The sequence below is a fragment of the Pteropus vampyrus genome, unplaced genomic scaffold (genome assembly GCF_000151845.1).
Source record: "Pteropus vampyrus isolate Shadow unplaced genomic scaffold, Pvam_2.0 Scaffold182, whole genome shotgun sequence".
Taxonomy (NCBI): domain Eukaryota; kingdom Metazoa; phylum Chordata; class Mammalia; order Chiroptera; family Pteropodidae; genus Pteropus; species Pteropus vampyrus.
The window spans coordinates 2,232,089-2,246,796 of record NW_011888963.1 but is presented as its reverse complement, the minus strand read 5'-3'; the positions used below and the strand labels follow the sequence as shown (position 1 = coordinate 2,246,796).

The following is a 14,708-nucleotide window of genomic DNA, read 5'->3' as shown; positions in this document are numbered from 1 at the left end:
CCTTTCATTATTGTGATTTTTAGCATGACAGTATATTTGCTCCCTTATTTATTTTGTCCTCCCAAATCAGAATTCCATGTTTTTAGTCATTTTAAATTATTTGTACTTATTTGAATTTAATCGATATAAACTTTCATTTTGGAATAAGAGTGTTTGAAATATAAGCTCCAAAGTTTACCATATTTAACAGCCACATACTATTTTTACTACGTCAACAGAATATACAACCATATGCTTATTTTCACTAAGTACATTTTGCTCGGGGCAGAAGTGTGAGGATGTAAATCATTCTGAGTAGTTCAGTTGTGTTCAATTCATAATAGCGTAAAACAATAAGAGGTCTTTCTTGGTGTTTGTGTAGGTATAACTCATTCAGTTTTAATAACATTAGAATTTTTATTTGTATAAAGGTTAATAAAAGAAATATTTAAGGAAACGTAAGAAATAATCAAAATTCTTTCCTCCCTTGTTTTGATAGCAACTTTTTAATTGTCAGTCTCTACACAAACTGAGTTTGCCAGACAATGATTTAACAACATTACCAGCATCTATTGCAAATCTCATTAATCTCAGGGAACTGGATGTCAGCAAGAATGGTAAGATTTTTTTTCTAACTTTTTTTGCTTTGGAACATGTTATATTGAGATTTCTGTTGTATTTTTAACAAATAAAAATGTAAAATTAAAAAATCAGGTCATAATGTATTGTATTAGCTTTCATATATAAAATTTTATATGTAAGTTATCTGTTAGAGCTTAAAGCAAGGTAGAGGGTAAGTGTAAAAAATTGTAAATGATCTTTTAATTAAAATGCTGTGATACATGTATGTTCATATCCAAAAATCCTTTAATTTGCATATTTATATATATTCACTGCCTTCTTGTTTGTAATGATAAAAAAGTATTAACAACTATGTCTATTGTTGATTACACAGTTTGATGTATCCTTAAAGAATGTAATATAATGTAGCCACATCAATATTGATATGAAATATTTACAGTGAGTGCTAAAGGTAAAAAAACAATGTAACATTGTAAATGAATTGAACACCAAGTATTTATTGAGACTGCCCTGTACCAAATACTTTATTGGAAGTGAAGATTACAATTAATGATGAGAAGTAAAATGACATGGTCACTATTTTCCTGGGATGTATAGTGTTAGTTTAGTTTGGTATACATTGAAGAAAGTACATGTATTCCAAAATGTTGAGTGCTTACCTTAGAGTGAGAGAGAAGTAGACACTTCAGAATTTTAGAATGAGCATATATTTCTTTTATAGTTATAAAAAAGGGGAAAAAAGTCACAAGGACTAATTTTAAATACTCTACCTAAAGATAGGACTTCAACAAACAGTAAATACTGTCATATTTAAGTAATTTTGTATAATGTTTGGAGAAAATCTATATAAACAAGTCTCGAAAAGTTAGGGCAGTAGCACCAACAAATACGTAGTAATCATATTCCATAGCCTTTGGTTCCAAAGTTACTTTTTGTCTTGATGATGAGTATGCAGCAGTAATTTTTCTACCACACCAATTTTCCTAAATTTCAGGACATATTATGAAAACCAATTTAAGACCAGTTTAAAACCAATTTAAGCACCTTGTTGTGGCCAATCCATATCAAACAATTAAATTGTATATTTTGTAGGAAAATGATCAAATTAACATTTCCATTTTAAGGAATAAATCTTCTTTAAAGATTTGTAATATATTCATATTCACTCTAGGTTCACGTTAAGGTTATGGTGGTTAGTGCCCTATTCAGTTGTCAATAGCTGATAAATTTTAGGTTTAAAGCTAGTATAGTTGACTCATGAACAACTTGGGGGTTGAGTGGGTTAAGGGCAATGACCGCCCTTACACTAATCTGTATAATTTAAGTTGGCCCTCTGCATACGCAGATTCCCAACTGCAGATCAAAAATACATATTTTTAAAAACATTTTGTTAATGAATCATCTAACTTTGGGGTTAAAAATTTTGTTAATATATTTTAAATTTTTTAAAAATTATTTGATTGGATTCATTTATAATAATACTGTTTTTTTCTCCAATTTATTTTAAACATTTTATATTCAAAATAAAAGCCTACCCAAGAATTAACAGAACACCCATGAATTCACCCATTGTTAGCATTTTGCCATATTTGTTTTCTCTTTTTTAAAATATATTAATTTAAATATGTTCAGGAAAGAGATATTTACATGTTTTATAAAATGTTTCTTCACTAAACCTATTAAATTTTAAGTTGCAGAGTGACTCCATAGTGTAGTGGTCAGCACATCTGCTTTACACGCAGAAGGTCCTGGGTTCATGACCCAGGTGGAGCCACGGACCATACCTCAGGTGTGCTCCATGAGTGGAGGCCCCCCCGCCCGCCCCTGCCCACCCCGTGCACCTGGGGTGCCCTAGGTATGCACCATGAGCTCGTGGGAGGATACGCCCTGCCTTCAGAGATCCAGTTCTTAAGGGGAGATTGCAGCATCCCGTAGGTCAAGGGTGGAAGTGGGGGTAGAGAATTAAAGGGGGGGAAAATTTTTAAGTTGCAGGCGTGGACTTCACTTTAAATATTGGAAGTCCTTGTACGTAACCACAGCCATCATTATAACTCTCAAGAAATTTGACATCACATTTTCCCTGTTGCCTAAAAATGCCATTTTTAGCTATTTGGTCCCCCTCACTGCCCTCCTTAAATTAAAGATCACATATAGCATTCATTTGTGTTTCTTTAGTCTTTTAAAATCAGCAACAATTTGCCCATCTTTTGTGTTTTTTTTTCATGACATTGCCATTTTCGAAGCGTTCAGGTCAGTTGCTTTTTAATGTGTGTGACTTTTCTTCGTGATTTTTCTCTTTAAGGGCAGTTTGAAATTCGTTTCTATTCCTGGTGCTTCATATAGTGGCAAGTATTGCTTGATAAATTCCAAAGTAAATTAATTTAGTCCATTACCAGTGTAGCTCTACATATCCTGATAGTTAAGTCAACTTAACACCATTACAGAACTTTTAGAAGTGTCGTGACATTAGGAACCATCAGGAGTAACCTTCCATCCCAGAGCGGTATCTTTTTGACCTCTTGGTTTTTTTAAGGCCTTAAGCTGTAAGGAAAGAAAACTGAAATAATCTGGATCTTATTGATGAACTTGCATGCACCTGGGAAAGGTAGTAAACTATGCTACCAGTCTTTATGGCATGAAAATATTACTTGGCTTAATAATGAACATGCTTGCATATATCTTCCTGAAAATGTATTAACCCCAGATTTATTACTCTAAATTGAGAATGGTACAATTATGGTCTTGCAGCATCATTAATTAGTATCTTAGATGTTTATGCAACTTCTTAAAGTGTTTGAGTTTGGACAACCTATTGGACCGTAATTTATTTTTTTAATCATTATTCATTTTAGTTTCAGCAATTCCTTGTTATATTGAAAACCTTCTTTATAAGATTCTATCAGCTTGTGAATGGTTTTGAGGAGTTGGAGTGATAACTTCTACATGATCTAAAGATTTAGGATAAACACTTAAGAATTATGCTCAGAAAGAATGGCATTAGTTATTGCTACCAATAAAACCATACAACTTATTTTAACTAAAAATTAAATTGATTTATTGATTCTTTATGTGAAATTTTAAAAATTTATTTCCTTGTTTTTCTTTTTACTTGTTTACTTTTTTTGTTAGTCTTAAACTTATGTCTAAATGAAACTGTGTTTCATTAATGGTAAACAAAGCTAGCTGAGTAGGCAAAAACTATGGTAGTGTTAGAACCGTTATCTTGACTAATAAAAATTTGAGTAACCCTAATTCCTAATCTAATTCTATTCATCACTATATAACTGATGTAATTAATTCATTTTACTTTTAGAAAGCTGAGATTGTTTTAATTAACCTGTAATATTTAACCCTAAAGTGTATGCTTTTACGTCTGGGTTACTGAAGAAAAAGAATGTAAAATGCATAGTATAGGTTGATGTCATTGTTATGAGAAATTTGAATTTTGTTAGTTGCATGTTTGATTAATAACTTGCTTAAAAGAAAGGTTAGTATTGGAGGTCTAAGATGGCAGGGTAGGAGAATGCTGAACCTGCCCCCTCCCATGAGCAATAATTAAAAATACATGTGTATTGGTAACAGTTACTCCTGCAAGACAACTGAGCATTGAATAAACAGCTTCTGACAATAAACAAGAGGAAGAAACTGAATAGAGAAGATTGGGAAGCCAAGAGAGCCCTTGGGGAACTGCATGAACTCTCCAGGAGTACATCAAACTAAATAGTTTTTGCACAACAAAACGAAATGACACCCTGCTAAATGGGAGAAAATATTTGCAATTGATACATTCGATAAGGGATTAATATCCAAAATAAAGAACTCATACAACTTAACACCAAAAAAACCCAAACAATCCAATTAAATGGACAGAGGACCTGAATAGATATTTCTCAGAAAAGGACATACAGATGGCCAACAGTGATATGAAAATATGCTCAACATTACTAATCATCAGGGAAATACAAATTAAAACCACAATGAGATATCACATTTATCAGAATGGTTATCATCAATAAATCAACAAATAACAAGTAGCCAAGATACAGAAGCAACCTAAATGTCCATCAATAGATGAATGGATAAAGGTGTTATAAATATAGACAATGGAATATTCACATTAAAAAAAAAAAAATGAAATCTTGCCATTTGCAACGACATAGATGGACCTGGAGGGTATTGTGTTAAGTGAAATAAGTCAGAGGAAGATAAATATATGGTTTCACTTATATGCGGAGTCTTAAAAAAAATGAATAAACAAAACAGAAACAGACATATACAGAGAACAAACTGATGATTGCCACATGGGAAAGGGTAGGAGGATTGGAATTTAAAAGAAGAAGAGGGCCCAGAGGAGCCTGACTAAAGTTTGGTCAAGGAGAGCTCCTTTGTCACCATTTACCTTGGGCAGAGTGGCACTAGATGATTCTGGAGAAATAAGATAAACAGGAAAAAAATAAAATGCAGACAATAATAAAATATAAAATAAAAATATTTTAAAAAAATAAAGTTAGTTATTTCTACTCAAATTGCATTTATTCCTGGTAAAACAGAATTAGCTTCTTAGGATAGCCCTAAAAGCTAAAGGGAATTGAAATACTATATACTTGTAATGAACGATGGAAGAATACCAAAATGTGGACTTACGTTTTAATTTTTATCCAAACAGCATTCACTGAATACTTCTGTATGTCTGTTCCATGTATTTAAGTGAATGATTATCAGGCACTGTTAGCATTCAGTATATACAAATTAATAAAATATAGTCCCTACCTAGCTTGCAAGAAAATGCCAGTCTAATAGTGGAGCCCAATAGAAATCATTAGCTCTGCAGCATAAGTTGATAAGTGAAACAAGGGAATTAGAATAATATATAGGAAGTGGTAACAGAGCATCCTAAACCTAGGAATGTCAAGAAAGATCTCGATGTATAAGGAGGAATTATTGGATCAGTATGTTGTTCTGGTGTACTAATGTTTCCCTGGCTTCTAGAATACTGGCACATAGTAGGTGGTCAAGAAATAATTGCAAAATGAAAATATGCAAAGGTCAAGGAAGGCACTACATAAAATTAGTGACAGATGAAATAGTATAGCCTAATATTAACAATAAACCACCACATATCAAATGCTACTGTATCCCAAGTATTTAGAAAAGAAAGACTAATAACCATAAGTAATATTTATCAGCTATTGGAATTAGTAAAATTTTTAGTATTCAAATGATTACTGCTTTAGAAGTGGATGAGAGTTTCATGTAATGTTCTGAAAAAATGAAATTACCCCTAAATTTTTCTCTATTGTAACATCTAATTATGTTAAATCTTGAATAAGATGATGTAATCTTGTATCTAATGTTTTCCCCTTTTAGTTTTTTTTTAAATTTATTTCAATTGGTTTCAAGTATACAGTACGTTGGTTAGACATCTATATAGTTTGTAAAACGATCCCCCCAATTGCTCCCTCCTTCTTCTGACCCTCCATCTAGCCAACATATTAATGCTAATTGCATTCCCTGTGCCATGCTCCCCATCCCCTTGACCATCCATCAGCTACTAATTTTTACTTCTTTAACCCTTCACCCCATTCTCCCAGCCTCCCAAACCCCCTCCTCTCTGTTACCAAATTGTTCATTACATTTGTGAGTCTGCTTTTGATTAGTTTGTTCTTTTTGTTCCTTAGATTCCGCATATAAGTGAAATCATACAGTGTTTATCTTTCTCTGTCTGACTTTACACCTTCTAGGTCCAACAAAGCAGTATCTTTTTCTATCCCCTTCCTTTTAATCTGTGTGTGTTTTTTAATCTGAAGTGAGTCTCTTATAGACAGCATGTAGGGGTCTTCTTTTCCTTTCCATTCATCCATTCTATCTTGTAGTAGGAGCAACTTAATTCTTTTCTATTTGAGGTACTTATTGATAGGAATGTAGTTGCCATTCTTTATTCCTGTTTTTTGATACATGTTATTTTTATTTATTTATTTTTAAGAAGTCCCTCCAACATTTCCTGTAATACTGGCTTGGTGGTGATAAATTCCTTTAGCTTCTTTTTGTTTGGGAAGCTCTTTATCTATCCTTCAACTCTAAATGATAGCTTTGCTGGATAAATTATTCTTAGTTGTAGCTCTTGGATCTTCATCCTGTAGAATATTTTTTGCCAAGCTCATCTGTCTTGCATAGTTTCTTCTGAGAAATCAGCTGCCAGTCTTATGGGTGTTCCCTTGTGGGTAATTATTTGTTTTTCTCTTGCTACTTTTAATATTGTTTCTTTGTATTTAACCTTTGGCATTTTGATTATGATGTGTCTTGGTGTGAGCCTCTTTGGATCCCTGGTTTTGGGGATTCTCTGAGCTTCCTGGAATTTTATGTCAATTTCCTTCACCAGGTTAGGGAAGTTTTCCATCATTATTTCTTCAAACAGCTGTTCATCATCCTGATTTTCTTCAAGAAATCCATCTGATTGGTATGCCAATCAGACGGATATTTGGACTCTTAATAGTGTCCCATATGTTCCTTAAATTATTTTTCTAGTCTTGGCATCTTATCTCTTGCCATTCTGATTACTTGTCTTTGGCTTTCTCGTCCTCTAGATAGGGCATTTGATCCTTTTCTTTATTCACTTTGTTTATTCCTTTTTTATTCCATTTAATATACTTCTCATCTCAGATGTGTTCTTCATTTCAGACTGGTTCCCTTTTATAGTTTCCATTTTCATTTTTATGTTTTTTTCTCTTTATTGAAGTTCTCACTGAATTTATCTACACTTCCAAAAAGTTCATTGAGCATCTTTATAACCTGTGTTTTGAACTCTGCATCTGTTAGATTGCTTGACTGCATTATATCTGGATCTCTGTTCTGTTTTGTCATATGGTTTCTGCTTCTTTGTCCTCCCATTTTGGCTGCCTTTCCATGTCTGTTTCTATGTATTAAGCAAAGCTTCTAAGTCTCCTGGTCTTATTAGTGTGGATTTGCGAAGTAGGTGTCCAGTGGCACAGGCTTGAGAGGGGTTCAGCTGCAGGCCAAATTTAGCCCAAGCCTTTACCCCTCCGGTTAAGATTCAGCAAGCAATCCACAGATGCTGTGCTTATAGTTGCCTCAAAAGGCCACACCACAAACTGAGGCCTGCTGGCTCCAGTGTGAGTCTAGGCGCTGCTCAGCAAGTAGCACCTGACTCACTGAGGATATGCCTAGATATGGCTTAGTTGGGGCTGGGAGCTGGGGGTGGCAGGGTTTCAGGGAATCCTCTGAGCAGAGTGACCTCCGTTATCCAATCTGATGACGTCACAGTGGCGCTGTATCCAGTGCGCTAGAAAGGGGGAGGGCACAACAGGGAACGATGGATACCACCAGCACTTTCTGTACAGGCGAGTCTCGCCTAGGCCCTCCAACAATGGCTCCCTGTAAGTCCCTGGTGCCCCCTGTGCGCAGCCAAATCGGCACTGGTGCTTAAAGCAAGCAGATGCAGCCCCTTTAAGAGGCTTCTGTCGCTGCCGCAGCCTCCGTCTCACTCAACCGCTCGAGACCTGACAGCCCCGCGTCCTCGCCCCATCTCACCTTCTGCTGTTGAGCGTGATTTCTTGGATTTCTCCCTAGTTGTATGGCTTGTTCCTCTAGATCCCAGGCGATTTTTCCTTGTTGTTGCTCCTTTGATTTGGTCAACCGAGGGATGAACAGAGCCTCTATCATCTACACCTTTTTTTCCCCCTCCTAGGTGTTTTTAATATGCCAGATATATTTTCATGTGTATTAGCTTTTTGCCTAGGCAGGAAACATTGTGGCATACTTTGTGTTTTCAGCAAGCTGTATTTATTTAAAAGCATTTGTTTTAAAATTCTTGCTTTTAGATTTTCTTAGTTTCTCATCTTTTACATAGTTCTTCCAGTGTTTTTCAACTGGCCTGGTAATATGGTTTAGTGATTAAAACACTTTTTTAGGACTAAGAATTGGACTCTAATCATTGCTTCTCTGTTTATTGTTTGTTATATTGAGAAATTAATCCCCAGTTAGTCTTTATATAATAATACCAATATTACTACTTCCCTGCCGTGTCTCATGAGACTGCTAACCACATTTTGGATCAGTCTGTATATAGGAAGTATATAAATTTAAGGTATTACAATTTGTCTGTATTTCATAAAGAATTCACTTTTTTATCATTTACAATCTGTGATAAAACTGGAGTGTTAATTTACGAGTCTTAATATGTGTCTAAAGTTTTGGTTTATTGTTAGCTTTTTAAAGAAATAAAAAGTTTATCATGCTGCTATTTCAAGCCATTGCTAATAGCAACTGATGTTAAAGGAATATCGTGTTATGTTCACATGGCCTTTTCTTCTTGAGAAGACTATAGGGATGGAGATTAAAACATTCTGCCAAAGTAGTTGATAGGGAAAGCTGGTGGGGAGGGATGATAAAAGAAATGAAGACTGTATAGTTATTAATTTTCCTGTGTGAGCACACTGAATAGAAAGCCAGGAATTATAAGGCAGAGAAACCAAAAAAAGTAGCTCAGATCTTTCTGTCTGATACAAGAATGATAGGTTAAATAAAGCCTTTCTTTTTGAATCAAAAAGCCCAGGAAGAATGAATTGAAAGTTTGTAGTCAAAGCAGAAAGCAGTTCATTGAACCAGAGAAAACCTGATGATTGGGGACAACTGCTCAAAAAAGTTAAATTGGTTACAAGGGAAATTACAGATTTCTCGTTAAGTCATGTGTTTCTTTGTGTTTTAAAATTTCTGAAATTGTTCTCATGAAAAAGATGGAAGGGAGAGTGGAGAAGGCCACCCTCAGGGCCTGAGGGAATATAGTAGGAAAAGACACAAAGTCCCACTAGATGAAAGTCTTCAGGGAAGCAAAGTCTGTAACCTACAGAGGATTCGGTGAAAACCCATTTTGGTTGGAGGAAGTTAAATATTTTCTCTACTCTTGGGCTTCAAAAAGAAACCATCCTAGACTTAGGCTATTAAAGGTAGACAGAATCACTGAAAAAGTCCCATCCTCGATACCTAGGGATATAAGCTGGCCTAAAATAGGCTAAATTGTGCAAAAGAGAATATACCCCACTCTTTAACAGACTAATAGACATTTTACATAATAGTGATACATATTAAGTAATCAGTAATAGAGGTCTACCACTGGAGAATGGATAAGAGCTTGAAGAGAAGATCTCTGAGGCACAAGCTTAGAGGAAACACCTCAAGCTGAAGGTGAAACAAAAACTTTGAGAAAATCTAACAATTTAGTCTTACACTCAACATAAGGTTATGCTGTCATTAAAAAAATACAGCCAATTTAGCAAAGAGCTGTTATTTTATTGTACTAAGAGTTATAGCTTCAATAGAATTCTCACTTGAGACAAATTATCAGTTGAAGGGATTGAGAAGAATTTAATTCCTGAAGGACAAGATTTAGTAACTTTAAATATTTTGTATGTAAGTGAATGAGAGAAAAGAGAAAGAAAATTAGTGTAGAGGTATAGATGTTCTTAGCAGTAGGTAAGTCAAATTTAGCAAATGTTTGTTGAGCAAAGGTACAATTTACTAGTTGTATGTGCTTGACTAGAGAATTGAGTCAATCTATTAGCAGTAATCTAAGAAGCGCACAGCTACTATGAAGTAATTAATTCATTGTATAAATGCCCTAAAATGTGTAATTGAAGTGTTAAATGTCCAGGTAAAGGAGTGCTTTGTAAATCAATGATTCTAATTTTGGGACTTGTAATAGGGGTGCCAAGTTTTTATTTTTACCATTAAAAAATTCCTCTGTTCCACATACCTCTAAAAGCAATCTCTCTCACATCCCTATTACCATCATTTTATTTGAAACTGATTTTTCATTCAAAGGAAAAAGAATGAATGCTATAAATTCACTAAATTTTAAAATTTAGATGAAGTAAAAAATAAATTTCCAAAATCAGTAAGAAGTAGAAAACTGAAAAGACCAATGAATACAATATTAAATCTAATTAGTAGTCAAAAAACCTACCAGGCATACTTTTTAGGGACAAGTTTTACTAAACCATGGACTGGAGTAATCCCTAATTTATAAAAACTGTTCTAGAGATTATAGAAAGGGGGAAAGTATGCAACTCAGTTTATAAGGAAGATAAACTTCAATAATAAAACTAGATAAAAACTTTAAATCGAAGTTCTGGGAACCCTCTGCTGGGATGACAGGAATGACTCTGCTGGAGATCTCATCCTCCATCAGGCTAGCCCAGGCATAGTAGGCATGTTCGCACAAGACAGTAAGAGGAACCTGAGAGCTAGTGGAAATTAGCCAGGGCATTTTTGAACACTTGATTTCATCAACTCTGCTAATGTTTCATTGGGCAAAGCAGAACAGATGGCTGAGTCCAGAATCAGGATTAGGGAGATTGTACTTCACATTTTGATGGGAATAGCTGGAACATCACACTGCAGAAAGCTGTATAGGAAGTGAGGCCATTAATAGAATCAGTCTGTCCCACATACTTAGAAAAGAATTTAACAGAAACTGTTCAGTATGAACCAAATGGAAAAAAAGCATGAAACTATGGGATAGATCAGTAGAAGAGTAACAGAAGAGAGTGTCCAGAAATATAACATGTGAGAATTTGGAATTTGTAGAGATACCTCTGCAAATCAATGGGTTAAAGAAAATGAAGAGTTAATTAGTGTTAGCACAATGTTTTTATATGAGATTTAGTAAAAATACAGGGTTACTTTACGGTATATACTAAAATTGCAAATGGATCAAGGACAGTAATTTGAAAAAATTACAATTATTAGAAAATATAGTAGAATATTTTTATGACTGGGGTAGAAAAGATTTAACATATAAAAAGCACAACAATAAACAATTTCTACATGACAAAATATTTAAATAATAATAAATGACAGGCTGTGAGAAAACATTTGATAAACTGATATTTCTAAAGAATGCTTATAAGTAATTGTAGTAAATTGGAAATTGCAGTAAACAGTGAATACAAAGGAAAATAAAAATTATTAGTAAATATATGAAAATATATTCCGTATCACTAGAAAATAATCAGAAAAATATCTGATTTTATATTTCTATTCCTGGTGAAGTTCAGCCCCTTTAATTAGCGAAAAGTAAAGACATCAAATGTCAACAACAATATGTATACACAGGTTTTGTAGTATGAAAATTGGTATTGTTACCCTGGAAAGGAATTTGGAGATATCTGGTGACATTGATAACTGGGGGCCATGTCCTAGTCCATTAGCAAACAAAAGAGGCAAAGGTTCTCCCCTCAAAGAGCTTGTATTCTTACTGGTGACTGGTAAACAACCTTCTAAAGATAGGTAAAAATACTAATGTATATTAGTAATTGATATTGTCTCATGTATCACTGGGTTTTGTTCACATTTTAAAATTCTATTTTCCCCCTATGCTTCAGATTGGCTAGTTTCTGTTGCCATGTCTTCTGGCTAGCTGAACTTCTTTCCTACAGTATCTAATCTTATTTTAATCCTGTCCCACGCATTTTTCATTTGGATATTGTATTTTTCATTTGTAAAGTTTCCCTTTATTTTTTACATTTAACCTTTTCCTCCCGATCATGTTCATTTTGTTCCATTTAAGAGCAATAGCTGTTTTAAAGTCCTTTTCTTTTAATAATGTTATCGCTATTATCTCTGTGTTCGTAGTGACTGAAAAGTGGTAATCTTTTATAGTGGAATATTTCAAGCATTTGTATAAGTAGAGAGAATAATATAATAAACCTGATATACCTATTAACCAGCTTCAACATTTACCCAATATGTCGTAGTTTCATCTATGCCTCCTACTTTGCCACCTCTGATTATTTTAAAGCAAATCACAGATAACTGTTCACACATGAGTATTTCAAGATGAAACTACTTTACTATTTTCACACTTAAGAAAAAATAACAGCTAACAACAATGTCTTAATATCATTTGTAACCATCAGTGTTTATAGTTCCTGATTTGAAGATTTACATGAATGCCACAAAATTTCAGCAAATGTAAAAGTTCCTAAAACTGAAATTTTTAAAAATGAATTATCTTGAAACTGTTAGAGAAATTGAATTTTTAATAACAATAAACCCTTAAGGAATCATTGAGACATACTTTTTAAATTTTTATTGAGATAATTATAGATTCATATGCAGTTATAAGAAAAGTTATAGCGTGGTCCTATGTACGGTCCTATGTACCTGTTACCTAGTTTCTTAATGGTAGCATTTTGCATTATTACAGAACAATATAGATACTGACATTGATACAGTCCCCCAGTCTTATTCAGATTTTCCCAGTTCACGTGTATGTGTAGTGGGAGGATGAAGAAGAGGAAGAAGAGCAAGCGGAGGTTTAGATATTCACCACAGTCAGGTCTCCTGGGTCTCTTCTTATGTAGGTAGTTCTTCATTCTTCCCTCATTTTTGTTTGTTTGTTTTGTTTTTTGTTTGTTTGTTTTTTACCTCGACGGTTTTGAAGATTACTGGACAGTTAGAATTTCTCGTGTTTGGGTTCATTTAATGATCACTTGTGATTAAAGTAAGGTTCTGTGTTTTTGGCAAGAATAAAATATTGGATCCCTTCTCAGTGCATCTCAGGTTAGGTGTTACATGATAATGATGTTGACTGGTGATGCTAACTTTAAAGCAATTTAAGGTTATAGTTCCTGTGAGAATTCTCTGTAAAGTTACCTTTTCCCTCTTAATAGTATCATTTGGATGTGAAACTTTGAAACCATACTAATCTGTTTCTCAACATTTTTTTACCCACTAATTTTAGCATTCATTGACGAGTTTTGACTGAACAGTTATTGCTGCATTTGCCAGTTAGTGATTTTGCATTACTTACTTTTAATCACCTGAAATTCTATACTTGGCATTGTGGTGAACTTGCTTACTTAGAAATCTAAGTGAAATTGGAAGAGGCTTAAATGATCTTCTAGTGTCAACTCTTGAATAATCATAGGATGTTAGTGGAGGAATGCGTCTTAAAAACACAGAAGTTTTGGAATGTATATAAAAAGTTATTAATTGGCATTTCCTTAGATTACAACAATGCTACTTAAAGTTGGTGTATAGATTGTTGCTTGTTGACAAATTACTGTTACTATATTTTCATTGAGACAAGTTGTAGAAATAAAAATTAAGTGCTTAGAAATTTTGCTGTTATTTGACTTATCGCAACTTTTTTCTGATATTTAAAAAAATATTGGTCAGCAACTGCCTTCAGACATAGCCACTGGCATATGTGATGTAGATTTTTCACCTATCTTCAGCTTTGTCATTATATATATATATTAGTATCTTCAGCTTTGTCATTATATATATATTAGGGGCCAGCTCAATCTGGAGCCCAGAATTACAAAAGTATGCCTCTTTTTATGTGAGAGACAGACAGAATCCTATGTTTTGTGTCCTCAACATCATCACAGAAAGCACTAATTTTTAGAAAAGCTAAGAGAAGGAAAGGAGAGTAAAACTAATCAAGATAATTAGCACTTAGAAAGAGGCCAGTGAACAAAAGATGCAAGGAAAAAATTGTGGAGGTAGTTCTGTTTGGTGTACATTAGTGGTGTCAGTTTATGTAGATCCTGCCTAGTTCGTAAATTTCCATTCTGCAAGGTATACAAGTATTAATATTGCTATTATTTTGTCCTCTGTAATAAATTCTTTACATTTGATCATTAATTATTTGTTCATATTTTAGGAATACAAGAGTTTCCAGAAAATATAAAAAATTGTAAAGTTTTAACAATTGTGGAAGCCAGTGTAAACCCTATTTCCAAGTAAGTTCTTCTTTGTTGAATTATATTTCTTTTGTGAATAACTATGAAACTATGAATGGTAGTAGAATATTACAGCTATGAAATAGTAAAAGAATATTACTTTCTATATAAAATTGCAGTTTTAGATTTAAAAGCAATCTTTTAAATAATCTTTCTAACCCCATATTTTGCAGAAGTAAATTTGACATCCAGACAGATAATGCAAGTGTTTTGCTCCAGGTCTCACAGGTAGTTAATGTCAAAAAATGATACTAAATCCAGGTCTCCTCATTCATTGTTACTTGCACAAGAAAGTCTTCACTTGCAAATCAAATGTGTGACATGCTTAAACTTTTGAAAATATTGGAATAAAAGAAATAATATTTGAAATAAGAAACCGAA

At 33.7% G+C, this 14,708-nt stretch overlaps 1 protein-coding gene across 7 annotated transcripts in view; it reads left to right on the top strand.

Annotated features, from left to right (window-relative positions):
• ERBIN (erbb2 interacting protein) overlaps window positions 1-14,708 on the top strand; it is a 95,568-nt gene that overhangs the window by 36,671 nt on the left and 44,189 nt on the right. For all 7 annotated transcript variants that reach the window (XM_011371072.2, XM_011371066.2, XM_011371071.2 and 4 more), the window contains exons 4-5: window positions 479-596; window positions 14,249-14,327. In XM_011371072.2, coding sequence (XP_011369374.1) covers window positions 479-596; window positions 14,249-14,327 — 197 coding nt within the window. The remainder of the gene's footprint in view (window positions 1-478; window positions 597-14,248; window positions 14,328-14,708) is intronic.